Genomic DNA, 27,706 nt, shown 5'->3' on the forward strand with positions numbered 1-27,706 from the left:
TTTAAATCAGTGCATTTTCTTTAGGGTGGAGTAAATCATGAGGCCAGTGAAGCAGATTAGATTTGATATACAATTAGAAGTTAGAAAAGATAAAACCCACCATAATGTCAACAGAAGCATAGGCGCTGTATACTGCTGAAAATTTAAAAAATTGTACATTTTATGAACACCACTTACAAAAATTAGGCTAGGTCCACAAACAGAAGCTAGGCACCTGAAGCAACCATAATGTTCAGATACAATCATTACATGCTGCAAGGAGAGGGACTGGCATAACAACACTATTCCCAAAACCTGTTCCACTGACTGGAAAGCTACTAAATCCAGGAGTCAAGAATCACTCCCTTCAGGCTCTGCATCTTATTCTATATAGGAAGGACGTGTTCTTTTAAATCAAAATTCACAGGTCTGCACCCTTTTCTGGAGCTTCTGGACCCCTTCCTGTAAAATAAAACGTGTAATAAAACTTTCTTCCAAATAATACTAGTGGAAGAACATAAGAATCACAGAATCATAATGGTTGGAAAGGACCTCTGAGATCACCAAGTCCAACCATCAACACAAGAAAAATCCCTCAAACAAACAAAACCAACCACACACACCCCACCAGAAACACACACACAAAACCCCCCAACCCTACAACCTTGGCCACTAGAGCATGCTCTGAAGTGCCACATCTACATGTTTCTTGAATATATCCAAGTATGGTGACTCAACTACCTCCCGGGAAGGCTGTTCCAGTGCCTGACCACTCTTTCAGTATAGAAATTCTTCCTAATATCCAATCTGAACCTCCTCTGCCGCAACTTCAGGCCATTTTCTCAAGTTCTGTTGCTACTCACTTGGGAGAAGAGGTCAAGTCCCACCTCTCTACAACCTCCTTTCAGGTAGCTGTAGAGGGCAATGAGGTCTTCCCTCAGCCTCCTCTTCTCCAAACTAAACATCCCCAGTTCCCTCAGCCTCTCCTCATATGACTTGTTCTCTAGACCCTTCACCAGCTTGGTAGCTCTCCAGGATCTCAATGTCCTTATAGTGAGGAGTCCAGAATTGAACACAGTGCTCAAGGTGCAGCCTCACCAGTGACCATTAAAGGGGCACACACAAATCTCAGTGGTGAAAGTATTCCATCATAAACTCATGTAGCAAATCCTTAATTTCTCTTAAGTAATCAGAGTGAACACTCCCTATAATGACTTCATATATTGGTCATATATGGAAACATAGGTATCCTACAGATGTCTTTACATGAGAAGCACAATTGCCTCCATAATCTTATGTGTTTTGAGCATAGATGATGAGACAGCAATTTGCATCTATGAGGTTCAGCTGTTTAAAAGATATCAGTGCTAGCTACCAATCAAAGAGAGGCTATAAGAATGGCAGATACTATTAATAACTATTAATAACTGAAACATGGACTTTGTCTAACTTTTTTGTGTTTTAAAGCCTAGCATAGGCTAAATTAGGTAATTTGATTTAAAATATTGTACAGGCAGATTTTTAACAATTAAGAAAATCAACCACATCATTTTACTAGTTGCACATGAAAGCCTAAGAGAGACTAAGAGTAGCCTGCAAAATTACAAATAAAAGTTGTTGTATATAATGTTTAATTTGGCTAGAAGGAATGAGGGAGAATGAATGAATATAAATTTGAGGTTACTCAGCATTTTACAAATCAGCATAAGTAATTTTTTTTCTTTCAGCTATCAGTGAATGAGAATATCCAATTTAATTTTTTGGAGTGGGTAGAGTTTGCTTTTTTTAAATGCTACTTAGGAAAAGTAAGGAAATGAAGGAAGAAAAATCTGACAGCTGATCCTCCACATTTTATCAAATTCAGCGTAAAATAAAATTACTGTTAATTGACTTGACTCCTGATTAATTTTAGATATTTTTTAGATTTTGGAAATACTATCTCACCATCATCCTATTGCTTTTACAAAAAAGTTAACATCAGGATGAGCTGCAGATGGTGTAAATCAGCCAGTTTGGATTTAGCTTCAGATGTTGAACTGATACTCTAAGAAAGGGCTCCTTATATTCTTCATGTAAGAAGAAGTTTGCACATTGCAGAATAACTTCCAAGTAATAATATTAACATTTGTGCACAAAAAAAATCAGGGTGCTATTTTCCAAAAGAAATGGCAAAACTACAACAGCAGCTCATAGGAAACAACAGGAACGACACACCAAAAAATCCTGAATTACTCAGTTTTCCCTCTGTGCAACAGAAGATGAAGGACAATCCACGTCAAGCGTTTAAAACAAATCCATCCTGCAACTAGCTAGGTGCAAAAGAAACAAAAAGAAACAAAGAATGGGTAACTTTTGAGACTGGTACCATTTAGACACCTCAGAATGACTACAAATCAGATTTTAAACACCTTTTCCTGCATTGTCACGCATAATCAACAGTACTCACAAAACTGAAAACTAAATTGACAGTGCTAGCTGAATCTTTTCAAGACTTGAAATTCCAGATTTTTTTAGTAAGATCAATACAAATTTTGTATCAAAATTATAGTAGCCCAAATGCTTCCCTGAATCCTTAGGTCCAAGGAATAATCTATACAAAAACACATGTTTTTTGTATGACTACAACATGTTGCTATACAGAACAATGTTATTTATTTATTCAAAGTTTTCATAATTGTAAAACCAATGTAATAGTGCAGTAATACCAGTTCAAGGTGTCTTCTGTCATCAATAGCTTTTTCTGTTTCCAGAGAGAGTGTATTGCTCACTAGAACACAATCCACTAAAATTAAAAAAAAAAATCTTGCAACTATAATAAAAGGAATTCTTTTATTTTATTTCAATTGTAAAGAAACACTTAAGTTGATATGCATTTTGTGTCTAGATAAGCACTTACAATCTGAAGTTAGGCACGATGCTAAGGCTCCTTATGTTGCAAATGTCTTGCTAAAAGATAACGATGAAAAAGAACAGAAGATGCCCTCCCCATCCTCAGTAAAATATGACAGCAGTCTTTAATTTCTTATCTACAGCCTGGAAAATCTTTTTCCCATCAATGGAATGTTATCTCTTGTAAACCAGAAATTAACTGATTAAATTCCCTCATCAGTCTATTTGGATAAAACATTTTATATACATTCCACCATAGGCTGGAATATCAAAGTAGTAGTAAAAGAAGGAGAAAGTAAAATGTTTTTCTTTCAGCAAAGACACCAACATTACAGAATGCATGTGAACTGGCTATACTTGAGTAGCAATTGAGGAAACTTCTAAGTACAGATTTTATAGACCACCATGGTATTTTGTGGGAGAAGTGATACCAAAAATTCAGGTAACATCTGTAATTCCTGTTAGATCTTTGAGAACATGGTGGGCCCATTTTATCAGTTATATTCTGTATGTTCAGCGCAATCAAATGCTATAGTAAGACACGGCATCTCCCAAAATAAATGAAATTTGAACTTGGCTATTATTGAATTGAATTTGCCTGGATGAGGATTGGTCCAATAGGTGTTATGTATCTACCACTATACCGACTATGTACAGATTAGTAGATCTGCTGAAAAACTAAGAATCCTAGAAATGATGAAGCAATGTTACTGAAGACCTGCACTTCAAACAGGTAGAATGTGTCTGTAAATAGTTGCTCAATATAAATGGGTCACAGTTTTCCTATCTTTAACATCTGTTGTTTATACCCAAGAAAGCACATCAGGGGCAAGAAAATTAATTCCCCAATTGCTGTCAACTGAGTAAGGGAACAGCAATAAACAGCTTACTGTAAGCCTCTAGCTGCAATAAAATTGCTGTCAATAAAGTGTGGCTGATATGGTTTTGCCGTGCTAGAAGAATAGATTCTTTGGAAATGAAAATTTTAAATAGAAACTAAAAAGATCCTCCCTTGTTCCTATATACAAAAGAACATTATCACAAAATTCCAATAGCATTAAACACTCAGGATTCAGTTGTCACTTCCACATATGGCATACATTTATTAGCATTTGTGAAACTTTGGCTTTGCACATTCAGGACAGATGAGACTTCCATGATTCTGATAAAAATCTTTTGCATGGGAAATGTTTAAAGAGAAATGAAGCTTCCTAAGCTTTTACTGTCTGTATCTGTACACACATAATGTTCCCTACTCTAGTTCAGCATTTCTACTGTCACTACTAAAAGTGGTATTATAGCTTAGGGTTATGTTCAGATTTCCATTATAACACCCAGTTTTCACATGCTCTTAACTTTCTGAAAAATTCTTCTTTCAGCTGAAATTTTCCATGCTTGGTCTCAGCTCAAAGATGAATTTCTTTAGACAGTTGAGCAAAATCCGTTAACCTATTTTTCAGTTATACAAGGAGAGAAAAAATACACTGTACATTTCCACAATTTCTAATATTTTAGTATAAGTATAGGTATATAAATATACAGAACTAAAAAACATGTGAATTTTTACATGCAGACATTTTTCCAAGTGACTAGTCCTCACCCAAGAGTAATATCCATGCTAACACATAAAAAAAGTTAAGCAGAATAAAGAAACAACTGTAGTTTTTTAAACTAAGCGGTAAAACAAGGCCAATAAAAATAATACACACACAGAATCACAGAATGCTGTGGTTACAGAATTTTAATATTTGCAGGTGACATAGATTCTGCACTGCTGTTTTAATGCAGATTTCCATCAATTTATGCACCTTGAAACTACCACTCTCAGCATTTCAAATTATGAGTCATTAATGTTTTCAGCTTTTCTCTTCTCTTATATAAACCCTAAAGTTACAAATTTAAACACTTCAGAGTAAGGTAACATCAATTACTTTTGCTACAGAAAGCTTAACTGATGTGCATCGATCACCAGGAGCCTGGCTACTCACTCCTCGATCAGGCAAAAAGTCCACTGACTGAAAAAGAAGTAAAGCAAGCTTCATGAAGCCTCTGACTATATGACTAACAATATAGCTTACTATGGAATAAATGTTATGGGTCAGTCAAGCCCCAAATCCTTGATTTCTGCCATCAGAGCACAGAAATAAAAGGATGGAGTTAGTACATATTTACTAGAACCATGCACATCTCAAAAATTTATAAATTACCATCTGGATTCAGAAAAGTGCTTAGAGTGTGCTTATGGCTGCCTTTCTTGAGGACAACATTTTAAGTAATTTGGACTTTTAGTATCTGCTTCATTCCCACCACTTTAAACGAAAGTTAAGCACATGCCTAAATGCTATTTGATTAGGAATGAAGACTGAAGGTTTTCCTCATAACTCATACTGATACATATTTTTAAACCTGTGTTATTTGTCACTGATGTACTTCAAATCTGATTAAATTAAGTTGTTATAATTAAAACTGGGATAAGCACAGTAAATTTGCCCTAATTTCTTTTATTATTTCATCTATTGTTAATCTAATGACACTGAGTAGGAGGTTTTTGTCTGTTTATTTGCTTTTTATAAGAGGTCTTTCACATAGAAGAATACAACATGTTGTCTTCTACTGTATTTCTATGTAGCTGTTTAGTGTAGTGACTTACTAATTTGAAGTGCATTTTGAAGTTCAATCAAATACTGAAAAGAACACTGATTGAGAAGCCTGCATAGATTTCAGTATTCTTTATGAGTCATAACACTGATTTTGGAAGCTTAGCTATAGAAGCTGGTGGTGTGCAACATCCTTTTCATACTCCTAATTATGTGAACTAGCATTTAGAACAATCCCAAGTTCAAGTATTCAAAAATGCTCTTTTCAGAGCATCCACCAGGTTTACTGCAAGATAGGCACTTGAAGAAGGCTTTGGTTTTTATACTGGGTACTTCTGAAACATCAGCTTATGCATTTCAAAGTGACATGCAAAGACTTAACCACAGAATTTCACTAAATTTATTGATGATTGCACAGAAGTTTCCCAGCAAAAAAATACAAAGAAATGTGTATTGAACAATCTATTTTTGCATTCTAAAAGATTTCTGACTTAGGACCCAGTTCTAACAGATTTCTAGGCCAAGCTCTCATTAAAAGTAACAGGATTTTGCTTGAATGAAGTCCAAGTGTGGACTTCAGTCTCAGATTTCTATTAATAATACTGTATGTTCAAGACACATTGTGTGTGTATTTACCCTGGATTGAAAGAAACTGTAAGTAAACATCGAGGGTAGTAGTATTTCTTGGATATATATTAATTTCACATTTCTTCTTTCCCTGTTTTAACATCCTCCACAACAATTCCTGCACCCTTTGCAAGCCACATAAAGAAAACTTGCTGATTATATAGGTAACTTAATATAACTTCTAATGATAGATACAGAGAACTTAATTATGTTACAACTCAAGAAGACAGTACAGTGACAAAGAACTAAGTATCTCTTCCTAAAAAAAATTTTAAATATATTTTTCGGGTACTGTGGCATTAGCAGGCACTACTATTCAGAAAGATTTTTAAGTCTGAATACTTTCCTGGAAAGGCCATCCTCTATCACAAATCTTAAAAAACAAAACAAAACAAAAACCTCTGAAAGTGTATTTGACTTCTGTGCAAGTGAATATTAGCTAAAATGCATCCTGATTTCAGGAATGACAGAATAACAGGAAAGCTGCTAGTGATTACAACCATTGCTGGCTATACTCCTCCAGCCAAAAGTGCCAAGGGGCCTAAATAGGTTTTATTCTGTAATACTCATCATTGGGGAAAAAAAATACACTATTTCCTCTTTCCCCACAGAAAAAAACCCCAACAACACAAGCTCAATTTCAACAACTATCTACTTAAGAAAGAGTTATATTTTCATTTACATATAACATTACAATTTATGCAGGGAGCAATCCAAATCATAAGAGTATCTGTTGACTTTAAAAAGGATTTAGCAAAAACTTGAGTGGAATTTGAATCAGGTACATAAATAGGAACAATGACTCATATTATTATCAAACTGAAACCAGTATATTTAAGGTTATCTCTGAAAATACTGCCTGCAGTTTGTTGTTTGTTGTTTTGGGTTTTCCCCTCTCATACTCAATTTCACTGTACAGAGCTTATACATTCTGTCAGGTACATATTTTTGGGGTCTTAACTGCCTCAAGATGCTGTAGGGGGTTAAGTTTGAGTTTCCCAATAGAGTCTGGGAAACTGATTTAAGCTAAATTAACAACATTTCTGAACAGAAAGGGAATATGTGGGTTGGGTCTGTTACATTTTGTAACTAAACCTAAGGAGAAAACTTCAGCTGAGTAACCACAGATCATGCATAGCTCTTCTATAAATTTGCTGGGTTTTTTTTAATTTATTTTTTTTTAACCTATGCTGACAGTGTGTATATGGTGCTGTGCAAAAACCTGAAGATGGTTCCAGGAGCGTACTTTTATTTAAAGTCCTTAGAAAGGTGAAGGTTTTGTGAAAATATTTTGTCTGCAATGTTTTCACTGTCTTGTTGCAAGTAAGAGTCGGTTTAGAGCAGTTACTTTAGCAGAACTGCCTCAGAAGCGCTTGTTTTATTCTTAGCATCTTGTTAGTGTGACACCTTACAGATACCCAAAGTCAAGACACAGTTCTGGGAACATCACATTCATCTCAGATCAGACTAATGCAATAGCATGAGGATGATTTTATCCTAAACTTGACTACTGTCAAAATCTTTCTGCAAAGACAAGCTTGAATGTGTCTCACTTGATTCTCTAAGATTCATATCCCTAATAAAATCAGACAAACCATCATCACTTGGAGGGTTCAGCACCAGCTGGAACATGAACACGACTCCTAACACCTGCAAAGTCGGTGTAGCGAAAGGGAAGCACCTTGAAAGCTGCCTTGCAAACACACAAACTTAGCTACTGACCACTCCGGTACAACTAGTATTAAGTAAAAGGTTCTTTGGCTGTAACATCAGCTCGATCCTTCCCTCCCTCCCCCCCGCCCCCCCTCACCTCCCCGCTTCTCCAAGCTACTGCAGGGCTGGCAGCGGGCCAGAGAAAGGGACATGGTACCTCACTGCCATCTACAGGCCACACGACACGCTGGTTCTGTGGCAAAGGACAGGAGCCGGTAACATAAATTAGACAACGCTGCATTTAAATCTTTATTAGCAAGGAATTACTAGAACTAAGAAAAACTAATGCTGGATTTGGTTGAGATATGAGTTTCTCAGCCTCCTAATCCCTCTTCATATGGCGTATTTCACAGCTTAAAATGAGTTATGACAGATCACTTATGCATTACTAAGATGAGAAAATATTTACACTGGGCTGACTTTTTTCCTGCTTAATTCAGATGTATTCAGAGAACGCATTCCTTTCAAAAGTATGCTTTGGCCATTTTTTAAGATATGCAACAAACTGTCTATGCAATACCAACTTTAATCTATTACAACAAAATCATTCTGAACTCAGAACAGGAAGACTTCCGTATGGCTTAGTTGCATCCTACCAACAAACCACGTGCTTCACACATGAAGTAGCTGGGAAATTCAGCTGTGTTAGAGGAAAAAAAATAACCCCTTTCATAACACTCCTTAACAAGGTTCCAAATCATCTTGAACTATAAAAGAAACTCAAGCCAACGCACATTGAAATTTGAAACTTTATGTACATACCCCTTAAATCTTGAAAAGAGTCAAATTTTCTAACTGGAATTTGGCATGTAAGGAAACAGTTTTTCAATAACTTTCATATTTGTACAGTCAAATATTGGGGAGAAAAAAAAAAGTTTTTTTTTTCCAGTTTTGTTTATGCACATGTATGTGTACATGCACAGATGTATAACAGTACTGTAACAATATTCTTCAAAACCCAAAGTGTCAGAGGCATTTCACAAATACATGGTTAAGACCCAGATAACTGAGAAAGGGGTCAATTTTTTGTTGTGTTTTTTTTTTGCGGCTTTTTGTGTTTTGGGGTTGGTTTCTTTGGGTTTTTTTTAGGGTTTTTTTTTTTTTGTTGGGTTTTTTTGTTCCCCCCGTAATGTAACTAAATTCAATCAAACTGAAATTAAAAAAAACAACCCACAACATAGTGGCACTTTTAATACTGGTTGATCGGGCACTTGTATGCAGTACTTATAGACCAGTAAAAGTGCTCGTTTACCTGTCTGGTGTGTAAGGGGCCCTTTGTCTTGAAGCCTCCTTGGGAACTGCACTCTGAGGCACTGAAGTGATCTGAACTAGTGGAAGAGCGTTTGGAAAGGGTGTCACAGCCACCAACAAAGGTGTTGTCCAAGGGGAGTTCCTGAATCACATGGTGCTTTTTCACTGAGACTGGAGTGTCAGGTTTGAGATGAAAAGCAGACTGCGGAGAGGCAGATTTGTAATGCTTAGCAAGATCAGGACTGTTAGGCTTAAATGTCGTTGGTGGTGCTGTGCCCCAATCAAATCTTCCTATACTTTGCTCCTCCAGCTCCGCTGGAAGGCTTATTGTCCCGTTGATAGGTTCATGAACCGCATCGTCAGGTTTGGACTCCTCAATGGTCACAAAGTTCAAAAGAGAGCTCTTCGGAGATTTCCTCTTCTTCCTTTTCTTTTTCTTGTTTTGCTTGTTCTCCTGATTGGGAGACATCCACTCAGCACCTTGCTTGCTCCTCTGGGCAGCTTTGAATCTGGATGCATGTCGACAGCGAACGAGAACTGTGACAAATATCACCACTATGACAACCATCGCACCTGCCACAATGGCAATCATAATTGTGAGATAGTCTTCATTTTGGTAGGGTTGGCTACTGTCCCCTATGTTCCGATCCAAAGGTGTTTCCATAGTCCTGCGTATCAAGTCATAAATATAAGAGGCATTTCCAGCGGTATCATTTACATATAAAAAGACAAGCACAAGAGTATGCAGGGATTTGGGATAACCCAAATCACTTATGTTGACAACTAAGCGATGCAGCCCCACGTCATTAGGAGTTGGTTTTTCTTCCAGAGTGATATTACCTGTCACTGGATCAATTCGAAACAAACCCTTGTTATTTCCACTTACAATTGTGTACTTAAGCTCAGCATTCATTCCCGTGTCTATATCCACAGCAAAGACTTCGGCTACCACCGATCCTGGAATTGCTGAGAGTGGCACTAACTTAAAAGAAGTATTAGAAGGTGGGTAGATGACAACAGGGCTGTTATCATTAACATCCATGACATTTATGGTTACTTTCGCTGTGGAAGAGCGAGGAGGTTGCCCTCCATCCACTGCCTTAACATCAAAGGTGTAGGAGCTCTGCTGTTCTCTATCAAAAGAAACATTGGACTTTATAACTCCAGAGTAGGGATCCAGCACAAAGTTTTCATTGTCATTCAGGATGGAAAGGGTCACCGCTTTGTTTTCCCCAGCATCTGCATCGGTCACTGTGATCACACCCACTGTGCTATACTTTGGTAAGTTCTCTGATACAAAAAACTGGAAGTGATTGTGAGTAAATTTGGGACTGTTGTCATTTTCGTCCAACACAGTAACAATTACAGCTGCTTGACTCTGCAAAGGAGGGGTGCCATTGTCTCGGGCTGTAACAGTGAAAATGAAACGTTCCTGCTCTTCTCTGTCAAAAACTCTGGAGGCTGTCAAAACTCCTGTCTTTCGATCCAGATCAAAAAAGGAGGCATTAGGGCCAAGCTGATAAACAATGTCTGCATTTTTCCCACTGTCTTCATCTGTGGCACTAATAGTTGTTAAGTATAGACCACGACGGTTGTTTTCAGAAACTGACAGCTCAATTACAGGCTGGCTGAAAATCGGAGGGTTGTCGTTTTCATCCTCCAGTTTAACTCTTACCAGGGCAGTCTGGTTCAAACTGGGCTTGCCAGAATCAGAAGCAACAATTTTAAAGGTGAATTCTTTGGTGCCCTCATAGTCCAACAAGGAAGAGGTCTCTAACAAATACTGGTTGTCATAAACCGCCTTCAAGTGGAAGGGGACCTCTCTCTCAATGAAACAGATCACTTTGCCATTCACATCAGTGTCCTTATCTGAAACTGTAATTAGGGCAATCTTTGTATTGATGGGATCTTTCTCAGATAAGTACACTGTGCCATTGATGGGACTTATTATGTACCTGAGGTCTATGTTAGGAGGATTATCATTTACATCAGTGACATTGATGGTAACAGTTGCCCGTGCCGGTGTAGAGCTACCATCGCTAGCCAGCACTGTCACTTTGTGAATAGCAGTCTCTTCTCGATCTAAGGACCTTTGAACTGTAATCAGCCCTGTGGTGTTGTTTAAAGCAAAAAATCTTTTGGTTGCAGGGGCGACTTGGGCACCAAAAATATATCTGATTTCTGCATTGCTTCCTATATCTGCATCTGTAGCATGAAGCTGAATTACAGAAGTGCCTACAGGGGCATTCTCTGGTATATGAACCTCTACTTGACTCTCTTTAAACACTGGCCTGTTATCATTGACATCACTTACTGTGACTTGCAGGATGGCTGTGCTGGATTTCTGGGGAGTACCTCCATCCTCCACTTTGATTTTCATCACGTAGGTGTCCTTTTGCTCTCTGTCCAAGTTCTGCTGCACAATCAGTTGAGGCCATTTCTCTCCTTCTGGAGTTTCTACAATATCCAGTCCAAAGACACTCTGCCCGTTTAACAACTCGTAGTGCTGCACACCATTGAAACCTGTGTCAGGATCTGTGGCTGATGGGATTGGAAAGCGACTGTTGATCAGAGTGTTTTCTGGGATGGAGATATTGATGACAGGGGATGGAAACATAGGTGCATTGTCATTAGTATCCTTCACAATTATTTTTATTTTGATCAGCCTAAAAAAGTCATTGGGGAGAATCACCACTTCAAGTTCAAAGAAACACTCGTTTTCTTCTGCATAGGAAGCTCCAGCACAGAGTTTTTCTCTGTCTATTCTGTTAGATGTCGTAAAGATTTCACCAGTGTTACTGGACACTTTGACCAGAGGGGCATCCCCTGCTTTAGACACCAGTCTGTAGACAAGGCTGGCACTGGTCCCTGTGGCAGCATTGATGTGAGAAATGTTCAGGTCCTTTGGTATGTTCCCTATGGGTACGTTTTCAGGCAGCTCCTCTCTAATAGTGTAAATAAGTTCTTGAGCTATAGCAGAATCCAACCTTAAACAGGCAATCAAAGCGGCCAGCAGGTAAAAATCCCTCAGGTCCATGATAATGTTTTTATTCTCTTTTCCCAGATTTTAGGACTCAAAGGATTCCAGAGAGGAATGATGCGCGATTTGCAAGAGGAGGCATGCATGGACTGCAGGATGCATTACATCTCATTTCTTATTTGGAGACAGCACTGTCAACACAACCACACAGAACAGCATTATTGTCTTTTTAGACATGACAAATCCACAATCTCCAACTACTACTTGTTTTTGCAATGCACACTTGCATCAGTACATTTTCCTACTGCTCCGTTTTACAAGCAGTCCCTCCAGACAAATGCACCAATATCCCGTTGCCTGCATTTGCATAGAGTGAGAATGAAAATAACTACTTGAAGGATTAGGAGTAGCTACTGTTCCAACACATACTTTCCGAATAATTCTTTGGTACACCGTGTAATCCTTAACATGCATTCCCCCTCTACCCTCCTCCACCAAGTCATTTGGTGCAAGTAAAAAAATCTTCCCACACTACTTCTGGATTTAAATTGTTATGTCAGCTGCCAAATGTAATTTGTTGTTTGCTTACATACATATTTTTTAGCTCTTGCTAACCACATTTTTCTCTGCTCCTTGTGCCTTGCATCCCCCTCTATCCATATCGTACTGGGAAATAACCACCCGGACATGCTGCTGCTGCAGCAGTCGTCACTGGCTACTTCACATCCCTGATAACTGATGACACAATAACAGGACTTACAGTTTCTTACACTCTCAGCTCAATGTTTCCTCTCCAGATGTTGGATACTTCTCCTTCTGTTTAATAACCTTAAACTTTGTCTGTTTTTAAACACCGTCTAAATCAGGAGGCTGGAAATTCCAAATGCAACTTAGGAGCAGCCAACATGTTTACAGATGGGAGGTTGGGGGGGTGGATATATATTTTCTAACGTCTGCAGGAGGAAAAAAAGCTTCAGCCTTTCCAGATTGACACTGATCTCCCTTCAGGATGTTATTAGCAGCTGCCACACATAAATACTGCAGACTAATAATGCAGGTGGAAAAAAAAAAAGAAAAAAAAAAAAAGCGACAGACAGACTTCTGTTTGCATGCTCTGCTAACCGCGAATTATCCGGGTGCAAGGCTGCCAGCACCTACGGTTTGGCGGCACCGGGCAGTCCCTGAGCACTAATCTTATCTGCATTAAGCTGCACGGTAGCTGATGCCCGTGATTACTTCCAGCAGAGTGATGCAGGTAGGGATGCAGAGACAGCGAATAGGTGAGCCTTTGCCACCAACATCAACTGAATCCGAAACACTGATTCTTTCCCTGGATAAATATACCGCGTGTTGGCTTTTTTTTTTCCTTTGCCCCCACTCCCCCCCCCCCTTTTTTTTTTTTCAAATGAAATGCATCACAGTGTATGGGTAACTTTGCACTTACGTTGGTTGTCTACCTTTGACGATCTGCTGCAGCTAAGCAATGATCTGTTCCAGCAGATACAGCACAATGCATCTGGTAAACCACCAGTTTTGGAGAAAGCAGCAGCAGCCAAACGCTTCCTCCTTGAGGTATGTGTTGCTTCGGGGTGGCAAATTAGCAACTCCAGGGAACAAATTCACAGTTCTGTCTTTAGTCATCCTCTCCACGTTTCATTTCTATTGAGCGGCGATCCTTCGGGTGTTTAACGTGCACGCAACAACCCAAACAAACAGCAAGCAAAAAATCCGGTGCGCTTCTTTAAAGCGGGGGTATTTTCCACTCCGCACTGCACACAATTTTCATCCCTCTCTCAGCAGAGCAGAGACAGCTACATGAAGTCTGCAACTTCTTACTGGAAATGACAAGAGTTGGTCTGGCGATGCTTCTCTCTCCCTCTTTATCTCTGGGGTGATAGTTGCCCATACATACACACACCAAAAAAAATAAAAAAAAAATATAAAAAAAATTTAAAAAAAATCCTAATAGGTTATTGCTTTAGTGACGGGAGGAAGCGACGGCGCTTTCCCTCCTCCCTCCCCCCCCCCCCCAGCCGAGTCTCTCCCTCGCACCAGCTCTCTCCTTCTCTTTCTCTCTGAACTGAAATTCTTGATATAACTCTCAATAAGCCCAGAGGGAGGGTGTGAGAGGCGCTAAGCCACCCCTCCCGCCTCACCGCATTGGCCCGCGCTGGAGGGGGCGGTGGATGGCGGAGCGCGGCCCTGGCATTGGCAGCTGGGCACGTCGCTCCCCGGGCCGGCCGGGCGGCGGGGGCGGCCGGGGGGCGCAGCGGCTCCGCGACGCGCGGAAGGTGTCTTCGGGGTGCGCGGCGACGGGAGGGGGCGGGGAGGAGGCGGGAGCTGTGCGGTGGCCTCGGTGACCCGGCGGGCGGGCGGGCGGGAGCTCCGCGGCTGGGGATGCAGCGTCTCGGGTCTTGGGGGAGGGGAGCGCAGCGGGGGTCGAAGCCGCCCCGGCGCGGGCAGGAAGGTTCATTGGCGCTTGCGAATAGCCGCGGAGTAACCTGGCAGAATCAGAATCTGATGTGGGTTTGGGTTGGTGTTTTCTTGGGAATTTTTTTTCGGATGAGGGGAGTGTCTTAGAGCGCGGTCGGTCCGCCTTGCGCGGGGGAGCGGGGAGCGCTGCCGCCCGCGGCGCGGTCGCGGGTCCGGCGCAGAGCGCTGTTGGCCGCGCAGTCTCCGCGGCCGGCTGCGGGGCCGCCGACCGGCGCCGCGCCCGAGGAAACGGGCTGCACCGGCCCTCCTCCGCGCGGTTCGACTTTATATTTAATACATGGCTTTTCATCTATAATTCACGTTGTTCTGACTCCAGCTCTGTCTCGGCCCCCGTTTGCGCCAGCACACCTTTCTTCCCCTTCTCGAAGGAAGGGTCGGCCGAGATCCTCGCAGAAGGAAGGAGAATGCTGCTCTGCTGGTTTGGGTTTTGTCCGTTTAAACACTGAACTGGAAAACATTCCTTTCCGTGGTTTGATAAATAATAAAAGTGATAATTCTTCTTCCCCATAAATGACACAGGTAAATTATCCAGCTGGCCACAAAGAAGCATCACATGCCTGGAAGACGAAGTAATAAAATGCCAATGTATTATGACAGGAGTGACCTCGAAAGTGTGGCAAGAAGATGATTATAGTGCATTATATATAGTGCATTATATGTAGTGCCTTTTTCAACATTTTCTGAAGCATGAATGAACCTTCATTTGACTGTGCTTTTATTGCTAGCTTTTCTCAGCTTGAACTTGCAAGCTGGATGACACAGTACCTACCAAATTTAGTATGCCCGGGTACATGGCCCTGCTCACTACTGTTTCTGTTTAAGCCTTTCAAATAGAAAAGCATAGCAAAAAACCAAAGATAACATCAGCATTTTACTTTATTCTGTACACAGTACTGTATCTAGATAATTTACACATTTCCAGTTGGTAGCATTGACTAGCTAATCTGAGTCCCTACTCTGAAGATTTTACATTTTCAGATGCAGTGTCCTACCTTCAGACTACTGTATGTGTGGGCACATGCAAGCCCCCATTAACTAATGGTGGAAGCTGCTTGTACCTGTCAGAGGTCAGTAATCTGCATGGCTTGGATTTGCATGGTACATACTGATAGACATGCATAACCTTGCCAGTCATAGGGATGCAGGCATCGTATGTGAACATTGCACATCCTGTAATCCCCATGATGTGTGAAGATTAAACACTTCATTTTGCTGTGCTTTGTATTTGTGTCCAAAAAGACTCCTGTTACAGACACACACACCGAAAAAATTGATCCTGGTTTTGATGACATCAAGTAATGGTTGCAAACGGAACTGAATCTAATAATAGTTAAGAAAAATGTTCATTATGTAATACAGGAAGGATGGCAAGAGCCCCAGCATTGAAAGTCGAGCAAGTGACAAGAGGGAGGAACCTTACTGCCAAACCACTTAGAAAAAGATTTCTGTGAATGAATTAAGTATGCAGTTCTTTCGTCTTTTAAAATACAAAGCAGAACCATTAATAAAGAAGATAATTAGAACTACTAGCATTCTGTGTAATGCAGTCTGCTTCTGAAATATGGTGTGTTTATATATGCGTTAATAATGCACACATTTTTCCTGACACTAGTCATATCACAGCAGTATGGCATCACAGACGTTTTATAGCCTCATTCTAGTAACATCACAGACATACAACATTCTTACTCTAATCACATCGCAGTCATTTCAATGTCACATTGTAGTCACATCACATAGCCTGGTAATAATTATTTAACTTTTATTGCTAAGCTGAACAGTTTTCTGTTTGCTCAGGGATGACTTGTAACTTGTAGTCAGAACTGATTAGCACATGCTCTTAAGTGTTCTCATGTACACAGGGTTAACCTCATGAAAAGTTAGGAAGAGAAAAAACAGTAAAAATTTCAATGAACTAGTGCCTATTGGATTTAAAACCAAGGCAGTCACAAGTCACAATAACAGGATTTTTTTTCCTCTGTTTTCTGAAGCTATTTTAGAAAGCCAAAGATGTTTACATGCATTTCTGTCATGTTAATGTTTATGTGCTTGCTTTAAAATGCTGTAGTTCTTAACCATACATTATTAAACCCACGGAAGAGGCAGGTCTTCAGATTGTAGTGTTTGCACAACAGGATTGTAAAATTGAGACCCAAAGGGGCTAGAACTGTTTCTAGTATTAATACTAGAATTAACAGAAAGGACTAAGTTCCTGAGCAGGTGTTGGAATCGCCCAGTACAGTGTTACACTGCCTCTGAAATAAGAGGAACTGCTCTGAAACATTTCACTTAAGTAGCCATGTTTTATCCTCCAGTAAATGTTTATTTGCTCACATTTTTATTTAAGAAAACTACAGTGTTTGATGTTATGTTCTCCTCAAATGTAGCTATATACTATTATTTATACTGTTCTTTAATAGTCTTATTTCTTTACTGTGATCTATTAGGCTTTTGTCTGCATATAAGAACACTGGACTCCTAATCACATCATAACCTATTAACATTACTTTTGTATTATAGAATATTAACTATTCATCCACATGATTGCTTGTTATCTTCACCTCCATATTATTATGTATCAAATTCTTTTCCATATCATGTTTGACTCAAATTCTAGCATACTAGAAACTGACTCCAATTATTCTGTACTAGCTATAGTCAAATTGCACTAAATGGAATTGCTTACATTGTATCATACTGGCTACAGGCTCACACAATACATTATACATGAAACTGATTCACATTATGCTTACCTAACTAAAGACTTCAATCTTGAAGTGTTAAGCATAAAATGCTATCATTCTTCACTGAACTGGCTCTGGTCACTTGATCATTTTGTACTTGGGATTGCCTCTTACAGGCTGTTATTATTAAAGCAAAATGGCTTTTCCCTTCCTGCAGCTCTTCACACTTTGTATGGAGAGCTGATTCGTATGCTAATGAACGAGCTCTTTTACTTCATGCCATCCCACTGCAACACTGAAACCTGACCTATGGTGTACCCATAGCATGTCCCCTTCAGTCCAGCATAGCAAAAAAAGGTGTCAAAAACATTTGTGTGTTCCAGTAGCAGGTTACGAGCTAGCTATTTGACAATTCTTAATATTATCCCTGTAGGCCTTTTTTCTTAAATGTTGCTTAAGTTAATAGCAAATACAGCCTTGGTCCCTTCTCCAATAGGAATTATTCAAGGCCAAGTTGCCAGTTGTACTGAGATCTTTCCTAGTTATTTGCCCTGCTCAAACGAGCACTGGCATTGCTCTGTTCCTGACTCCGGCTTCTGCCACAGTCCAGTCCCAGGGTGACCTCAGGAAATCCAGTTCTTACAGGAAACACCAGTACCAAAAAGTGATGCTTATCTTCCTAAGCCTCAAAGCCTTCAGGGAATCTATGAAGACAAGAGACAATGCAACAAAGGTGGGAGCAGCATACAGAAAACTTTGTGGAACCTGTATTTTCTGCATATCCTTAGGTTTCTCCTTACAAGCATGCTGCTTTTGTCTAGACTTTATACAATTGATTGTTTGGATCTTAGAAGTTTGCTTCAGAATTTCCTTCTCGTCTTGGGTGTAAGAATTGAATCTCGAGTCTTTATTTATATGAGTAGTTTAAAAGAAGTCAGTAAAAATATTTTGTGTAATGTAAACCACACAACTACAGCATTTCAAAAAGCCAGGTAATTGAATTATAAATTAGATTTATTTAATATGCTCATTTTTATTATTTCAAAATGTATTTAATTGGTTTTCAGACTGGTTAAGAGAGCTCTAGCAAAGGAAAAACACTTTAGCAAACAATTCCAGACTATATATTAATCTGTACTCTTAAATAAACAGCAATAACAAAGTCAGTTTATGATGAATAATTTAAGCAGCTTCAGCTGCTGAGATGGGGCAATACTTGCAGAATTGGCCCCTTTTATTATGTCTTTCTTCAGGAAAATAAACTTGGTCCCTGGATAATCAAATCACAAAAGGGGCGGGTGAGGACCTTTATTCCATTTGAATGGCAGAACTAAATTTAACTGAATTTGCCTTTTTTTTTTTTTGACTGACAAAGATTGCAAATGTCAGTTCATTCAGCTCTGAAGGGTCTACAAATGCACAAGCTGAAAACTGGCATTTTTCAGTGCCGGTGTTTAATCCCTGTCACTGTACAATGCAGCAAGGTGCCACACTCCCACTAATTATTGCTGTTTATTTAAAGGTACAGATTAACATACAGACTTGGACTGTTTGCTTGTACGTGTTGGGTTTTTCTCTCCCTCTGAGGGCTTTAGTAACTATTTCATAAAACAATAAAAATCAATTAGGATATGGCAAAAAGAGAATAATAAATAAGTGCCATTTAAAATGCAATTATTGGACCACTTTAAAGAGAGGTAATTGCATGTGGCATGAGAAGAATAATACTGTTTCATTCTTTGCTACCCTCATGTTACTTGTTATGATGAAAGTACCTGCTGAATTAGAATACAGAAGCAGATTGCAACCAGTGTGCTTTTGTGTAAGGTGAAAATACTCCAAGATCTGATGTCTTACTGATGCTTTATGGTTTAAAAATGAGAGAAGGAAAAAGACAGGAAAAGAAAGGGAGTCTAAAGGTTTTTTAGGCAAAACAGTGTCTGAAGAAAGCTTTGGTAAAGCATTTTCATTTCCATCAAAATGGTAGTGAAAATCTGATTGATGGAGTTATGCTAATGCAATGTAGACAGGATCAGAATGAGACCCAAAGCATGGAATGAGAACTACTTCAGGCATTTACTTTGTGTTTCTGCTTTCAACTTCTGGCCTGCTCCTTGCTTTCACAGAAAATATATCCGCTCAATTTAAATAAATATATATACTCACACTAGCTTGCATTAGTGAGATTGACATCTTTACAGCCAAATTCGAACCTAAATACCTTCTTTTTCTCAGTCCTACTCTGATGTCAGTCATGCCTCACCATTTACAAATGGTTTACTAAGGTAGTGAAGCTTCATTAAACTCAATGTCCTCTGGGGCAAAAAATACTTGTCTGACATAGACATAGCTTCATTCTTTAAATTACAGATTGGCAGGCAGACAGATGACTAATTTCTATTTCAAAGTGTTGTGCTGTTATGATTGCTTATTATTACTAGCACTTTTGCTTTTCTTAACATTCCAGTTAAACCAAAGGATCTAAGGTTTTGATATTTTATCTTTTTGGGATCGTATATTTTGCAATATGATGGTAATAATATCACAACAGCTGAACCCTTTCATTGAGCAGATTATCCCATCTATTTACCATGCATATGCACTGAAGGGAAGAACACAGATTCTTGAACCATGTCCCTTTTCTGTGCCCATGGCATGGCTGTGACTCTCAACTTGTGTTTTTCAAAGCTTGAGAGCTAAAAAAGAGGTGTGTCTTGCTCCTACGAACAGCTGTACCCCAACTTTGTGCGTCACTATGTTCTAGAGAAGTACTTCAATGTAATTTTGGCTTTCTGGAGGCTAATTCTCAAACTCCTCTTAATGTGGAAGACAGAACTCTGCAGAGTGCCCATCTAGAGTAGAGCCCAAAAGAAAGGATTAATCCGAATGAAATTACTGTCATTAAAACAATGGGGGGAAATTGCAGGTCTGTGTTTGGCATGTATCATGGAAATAGGAAATGTCACCAAATATCTTTGTATTTATCTACACTCTGTTCAGAATCCTAAAAATATTTAGATCCTGGACAAGATAAAAAATATCTAAAATACCGTAAATCGATAATTTGACTTCTCCATAGATTTTTATAGTTCCATTCTGGGATTTATGAGCCAGGTTCCTTAATAGGCAGAAGTTACTCGTAGTCTTAAAATAATGTGTTATCATGTATGTGCTGAGTTATAATATAAGCAAAGTAAAAATGAACACATAATGTCTCAGTACTTTCTCTTTATGGGAACTTACTGGGCATTCATAGTCAGAAAATAGTTTAGGGGAAGAGTAAGACAGTTTAATTGGTTTTCCTTTTTAACTACTAATAAATCACTGCCTTTGCCTCCCATGTTGACAAGCAGCAGATGTTTCAACACAAACTCCATCAAAGTTAGTCATTTTTTCCTCTTCCTTATCAATGTTTCTGTCGCTCTCAGGACGACATGCCTCAGGAAAGAAGTGAGCACCTATCTATAGAGGCATCACTCAGTCATGCTTAGACAATTATCACAGCAAAACACACCTCAGACTGATCAATAATTGCTTTCCTTGTCAAATTTCTGGATGTGACAAGCAACACCAAAGAGAGGGATCAGACCAAAGCAAAGCCTTGTCTAGACAGGTAGATTAGATTGCTTTTTAGTCCTAGCAGAGGCAGCAGAGTGCCACAGTGGTCCAGAAAACCTAACAGGGCACAGGTCTCCCTCTGCCCAGCACTGGGCTTGCGCACAATCAGATTGCACGAGCAAGAAAAATCCTCCCTCCCAGAGAGAACACCTTACAATCAGGTAGAAAACACAGTATTAGGAATCACTTGGAAGCATCATAGTTTTTTTTCCTGGCAAAGTTTGTTCTGACATATGTCAGAAAGTTGCTGTTTTCAGATATTTTTACAGGAATCAGCGCTTAGATTCCCTTTCATATCTCTGTCTTTCCGCTTTATCTTTCTCAAGCTTGGATAGACTGAAGGCCTTCTGGCTGATTAGCTTATATCCGTGCTTGCAAACGTCAGGCCTGCAATAAGGAGAGGATACTTGTTTCCAAGACACAACATTTTGGAAAACAGTAAATCAAGTTTATTCAGAGTCCTATGTAGCCATTATTTTTTCTGTAGAGTATGTATCTATGTAACTTTTTGTCGCTGAAGACGGTACATTCGTGCAACAACGAAAAAGAAACCTACGGATTTGCTTGGGCTGAAAGCTCAGATGTAGCGCATGATTGATGCTAGGATCATGAGAAGAAGACTCATGAAGGTATAATACAAAATTGGTATGATTACGTTATTTCTTTAATTGGGAGGTTTTATACTTTCAGGCATTATGAAGCTGAACTTTCAGTCCTCCAAAACACTTGCACAATTTAGTTAACTACATATACTGAACACCAGTAATTTCAGAGGTTAAATTCAGCTATTGCTTGACTTAAATTGCTGATTACTTACATCAGCTCATTCTTGACTGAGGAATGCAGGGAATTTTATTGAAGAGTATTTTTCCTTACAATGTGAGTGCCAGAGGACCTTGGGATGTATGATCAGAGTGGCCAGTTGTATTCAGCACAATAATATGCTGTTCATTATGGACAGAAATAAGGATTGTTTTTAATCTGGGAACTATGACATTCTTATTAACATGATTACATTTAAGTGAATGAAGAGACTGTCTTTGTTAGCCTTAGAGATACATATCTTTTACAGATGGTATAGCAGGGATCTTTCTCTGTACATATACCTATGCTATTACAAGAGAAACAGTAGGGCTGTGAGCCTTCAGTTTGCTTCCCCTTTAAGTATTTGGCCTTGAATCTAAGACTTTGAACAGAAGTTAAAATCTCCATTCAATTGATAAAAGTTTTTGTTACTCCACTTTGGTCTGTGATGGGTCAGTGCCCTATACTTTCTCTAGGGAACAACTACCCAGATGTTCCTCACTTGTCACTTGGAAGCATTTAATCTAAAAAGTCATAATATGAAAGCCAAAGCTTTTGCCAGTTTGGCATTCTTCAACAGTGACATCTCTATGGCTGAAGAGCAATATTTTTATTTTTATTTTTTGTTAAATGGATGTAAGCTTCTAATCAGGCTACAGTAGTTGAACCTAACAGATTCTGTTTCAGAAGCTCACAAGTCTTAGTTTTCCTAAAAATTGAGGCAAAAAAGTAAATTGGTCTGGCACCTGAAATGCTTGAACAGGGCCTTTAAGACCCTTGCAACTCATATGAAAATCAGGAAGTTCATGTTTTAGTAGCATCAAGAGGAAGTAATATTGAAAACCCAGATTGTTCCCACAAAATATAGACATGAGGCTTATTTTAATAATTCTTTTCTTAATTGTATGAAGTTAGCATTACAAATGATTATGTCAGTGTTCTCACATTGCCTAAAGCATCTCTGTTTTAATGTATACTGTCACAAACTCTGTTCGCATTAGCACTCTTATTGCTTGTTCTGATGTGTAGACCTTACATAATACTGTAAGATCACTGAGAAGATAAATGGTTAAAAAACCCAAAAGCTTCAAAACACAGATCTAAAAAAAAAATATCTTAGTTTTCTAAAGTAAGATAGGAACAGAATATAGGCATCTACCTCTTAATGCAGTCCTGAAAACCTGCACTGAAATGCCATCAAACCAGAGGAAGTTTCTCCATAGCTTACTTCAATTTACATAGTTAAAATTTCTGAGAAGCTGAACTTGTGCTTCTGTGGCTGTTCAAAAGCCTCGTCGTCTTGGCCTGTCTGAGCAATGTGTATCTCAAGCTCTATCAGAATCTACAAATAAGATGCTTTTCCTCCTCTCACTGGATAAAACTGCATGCCTACAAAATCAAGCTTTGCGTAAAAGATGGTGCATTTTGTTTTACCTTATTTTTAAGAACAACCATGCATTTGTGTTTAAATGGTTTTAATATTCCATTAGCCCAAAAGGCACTTACTCAGTTTTTGTCTTTATAGACTCAAAATCACAGCTTCTAATTTCTGGATGAACTTCTTAACTGTGTCTCCTGATGATGCTGTTCACTTTGGTAACACAGTTGAAGTCCTAATGGGTCAGACTGTGTATGTGTGCTTATCCCAAGCACAGTGGAGAGACAGTCTTGGCTTACATTCTCTACTCCATGAACTGTGTATATCCTTTGCATTAAACAGTCATTGAAGAAAATAATGTGCGGTGTCAGTAAACCTGGCCCTCCATGAATAACCAACGACTTGCAGGTTAAGATACTCTGCTAATGGAAGGGTGATGCATGCTCGAATCACACAGGACAGGTGGGAAAAAAACCCTCTCTGCTATGCCACTTTCTTGGAGAACTGTCAGGAATTTCAAGCTTGTCATTTAAGTGCTCTCGGGTGGTTTGCTTAACACTTCTAAGAGGTCTATAGCAGGTAATTCAAAAGCGTTCCTACTAACAATTGCTTTCAGTTTCCTGAACAGGGTTCTTTCATTCAGTAAGAGAATGTATAGGGAAGTGCAAAGTGAAAAGTTGTTCAAAATACTGCAACATGTACAGGTACGTGCTCTTCACGTGCTTGTGGATAAATCACCGTGGTAGTCAGAGTTTCTTCTACTCTGACTGTTTTAAAGGAAAAAGCGGACTCTCATTCATTTCTGAAGGAAAGTACTCTGGAAATTTTCAGTCTTCCCACATGTTCTAGAGATAACCAAGGTGCCCCTGTGGGGGATGGACAACTTGAGCACGGACATTTCAACTACTAAATGGCTTTCTGGAACTCAGCCTAACCAAATTTACTAGCTCAAGTCCCACAGAAATTACCCATACACCTTCCAAAATTCTGTGAACTGTGTTAAACAGAGACACAAGGAAAATTTTTGCATTTTATTTTTATCAGAGAAATGTCAGAAAATGTCTTCATTATCCTGACTTAAAAAAAAAAAATAATCAGAATTAGAGAGTAATTAATCCTCCTTGAAGACATTTACATCTAAATAGCAGTAACTGATTTAATGAACTCAAATTTGCTGTGCTACAATGAATGTAGATCATGGAACAAAGAATAGTTGTGAAAAAAAATATTAATATGTATACAGTGTCATTTTTAAACAAAGCCATCCAAAATAATTAACTATGTGTGTGTATGTAAGAAGAAGTTTCAGTAATTAGGAAGCATTCCTATGATACATTCTATAGCTTAGGATGCAATGAAAACTATTGTAATTGTATTTTGAACAGCGGTCCTTTCCGTTGAAAGAAAAGCACCAGATTTTTGTTTAGTTTTATGGATAAATATAGAAGCTCCTCTTGTTTTCACTGAAGCTGCTGAAAGCTTGGCCACTGACGTCAAGAGAGCAGCAGGCTTGGGCTCAAACAATACCTGTCAAGTGTATTCCGTTCACTTTACAGAAATTTCTGATAACGCCTGCACATCTTCTAAATGCAGTAAACAGTGTCATCTAGAGGATATTTTTCAGTACTGCATGCCATCTAGAGCGTCTCTTCTACAGATATTGACAAGCAAAGTGAAAGCATGAAGCTACACATTTGCCATAGTAATTACCTTCTTTAAGAAATATGTATTATTGAATACACTCTGCTTTCGGGACACCAGGAAGCTTAAAACACTGTCACAACAAAATACCTGTTTGCATGAAGGCTGTTCATTTAATTACAGTCATTTAAAGAAATTAAGCTAACATACCCTACTAATATGAATCTTAGGTTTAGTTCAATTAAGGGGACAAAATACTATGTAAAATTACCATAACAGAAAATAAGACAATAATTTGTAATATGTAGTTTTGACCAGCGCATATTTAAATAATTGCCTTTAGTTACTTGTGTTTAATATATTGTCATTCAAACTGCACTGAGAAATTTTCAAAACAGTTTTTTAAAACCTAACTAAAATCAGCAAATAAGTGATAATTCATTGAACAATACTATGGGACATATAGTAGGATATTATCTCTTTGAAAGGATTTAAAAGAGAGACACGTATTGAGTGTCATCTTACATTGACATCTTGACATTACTGAAAGGTTTCTATTTCCAACGTTTGATGCGCCAAGTGGCAACAATTAACAAAACTTATTCCATCAACAGGTGATGAGTTATGTAGGTCTTCCTCCCTATTTTTTTTTATAATCAGTTCTGCCATTTTCTGGGCTAAAATCTTTATCAGACTTATTTTACTTAAAAAAGACACAACCCTAACTAACAAAAAAACCCCATCACCCTACATGTAAATAGCAAGTTGCTAGGGAAAGCATTATTTGCCTTAACTGAATTTGCATTTTTTTCCTGTCTAGACTGCAGGTACCTTCCCATCCTGTAAATCCCTGCTTTGCTGAAGAAGGACTTATAAATTTCATGTGTTATCCCACTCCTGCTTGTCACATTTTCATACTATTTTGCAAGACTTAAATATCTAAGGCTGTGTCTAATTTCAGTCATGGGTCAGGCAACAGTGCAAATTTATAGAACTTGAGTGCAATGGGTCCATTAGGATGTAACTTAATATCTGTTTTACAAATGAGCTGCATAAAAAACATACCATTGCTTAATGAGGCTATAATATTAATTAAATGAATTAAAAACTGTAATATAAAATAAAATCAAACAAGACAGTTACATGATACAGGAATTTAATTATACAGCTTCAGTAAAGCTGTCAAGTTAACTAGTTACAGATAAAATCTCTGACAGAATAATACTTGCTAAAAAGCAATTTTCCTTTTATAATTGTGTTATAATTAAAGTGACCATCCATTTTGAAGGTTGATATCACCTGCATTCAACAATAATCTTACATTTATATGGGCACATGTTATGGGAGGGGTGATAGTATTAGAATGGTGAGACAGATAATTAAAAATGCTACTGCATGCAGCACGTTATTGCCTAACAAGAAAAGTTGCAAACACTTGCAGGAATTAAGCTAAAGGAAAGAGGATGCCTGTCAAATGATGCTTTTCCTATGCTAGTGACTCCTTCATAAAGTTTGGTGACAAGGTTGACAGGACCGTAATCTTTGTGATTAATTAAAAATAATAAAAAATGCTATTTCAAGCCCATTCATGTAATCAAAAGACCTGGCTTTCTCAGGTAGCGAAGAGACCACTGTCGAGCTGATACCACACCCAGTTACGGGGGACAAAGGTGTAGGGGATGGGGGAGGTGCGCAGCATCCAGAACTACTTGCTGAAGAGACAGCAACCACGGCCCTGCAGGGCGAGGTGCTTCCGCAGGCAAAACTCGTCTGGGTTTGGATGTTTGCCTGGTAAACGCCATATATAAGGAGAAAACAAATACGTTCCTGTGGTTGCATGGAGACTTTCTTAATTCATCCTCTCTGTTTTCAGATGGAGAAGCACTGTGAGACTGACTGCTCCACTCTGGAGGCAGCATATGCAGTACAGGGTAAGTTTCTGCACATTAGTACTTCTAACATGATCACTAATGTTTCCACATCTCCAGAGGGTTTTGGTGTAGGAAGACAGTTGCTCTAGCAGGGTGTCTGGAGGTAAAGTGTGAACTCGAATGAAAGAAGTGAAAAAAGCAAACAGCTGTGCTTCCTATCTCAAGATAGCTGGGGAAATGGAAATGGTCTATAGGAGCGTCAAATGGGAAAATGTGATCCCTCACAGTAGGGTTGATCTTGGGTTTTTTCTGTAGCAAAGTAATGCTTTATTGCAATTTAGCTGTAAAGATGATAGTTTAGGAAGCACTAGGTATCAGAATATGTGGGAGTATTCTGACAAGAAAGCTGTAGTCAAGAAGGCCAAGAATGAAGCAGAAACAAGAGCAACACCAAGAGAGAGAATATAAATTAGGAAACAAAAAGAGAAAGAGATCAGCATCTATGTAAGTTCCATATAATTAAAACAGTATTTTTGGTTGCTGGTTATACAACCATACTTTCAAGCTTAATTACTAGCTTGGTATCAATATTTACATTTAATATGTGCTGATATTTGATAGTATTACAGTGAAGTTGTACAGCTGTCAAATTGTCAGTGGCCTAAAGCCTTGACCTCCAGTGTCTGTAGAGGACCATATAGTTCAGTGTTAAAGGCACCGCTGGAGTGTCTCAGACTGTCCCCACCAAATAGTTTCAGTGCTTGCAAAAATGGTTTCTGTGCTCAGTGGAATAGAACACACAAATACAATTGCCCCAAATGTGAAAACTCAAATTCTTGATGTAACTACTTCCCAAAATGTAACTTTTTCCAGAAATGACTTTTGTTGTCTCATTACAAATTACTGCTTGTAACAAAATAGGTAGGGGTGCCCATGAATTATCCATGCATCACCATACCTAAGTTTCCTATTGTATGCAGTATCGTATGCAGTACTGCCTTGTTATATGCAGTGTCGGAGAGTTATTTTTCATAGGAAGTTTATTTTTCTGGAGGACTGCCAACCATTTCCTTTTCCACAAGTAGAGATCACTGGTAAATATACCGTAGACTTTCATTAATCCATTTTTTGGGAGAGACATGCTGCAATTTAAAAGCTGTAGGAAGGAACAACCCTGACAA

At 38.7% G+C, this 27,706-nt stretch overlaps 1 protein-coding gene across 4 annotated transcripts in view; it reads right to left on the minus strand.

Annotated features, from left to right (window-relative positions):
- The window catches only part of PCDH9 (protocadherin 9), a 720,963-nt gene extending 706,985 nt beyond the window's left edge, over positions 1 to 13,978 (minus strand). For all 4 annotated transcript variants that reach the window (XM_051626354.1, XM_051626344.1, XM_051626369.1 and 1 more), the window contains exons 1-2: positions 13,481 to 13,978; positions 9,058 to 12,227 (exon numbers count right to left, since the gene is read on the minus strand). In XM_051626354.1, coding sequence (XP_051482314.1) covers positions 9,058 to 12,093 — 3,036 coding nt within the window. In that variant the 5' untranslated portion in view covers positions 12,094 to 12,227; positions 13,481 to 13,978. The remainder of the gene's footprint in view (positions 1 to 9,057; positions 12,228 to 13,480) is intronic.
- Positions 13,979 to 27,706: the final 13,728 nt, after the last annotated feature.

Source organism: Apus apus, chromosome 1, assembly GCF_020740795.1.
Source record: "Apus apus isolate bApuApu2 chromosome 1, bApuApu2.pri.cur, whole genome shotgun sequence".
Classification (NCBI taxonomy): domain Eukaryota; kingdom Metazoa; phylum Chordata; class Aves; order Apodiformes; family Apodidae; genus Apus; species Apus apus.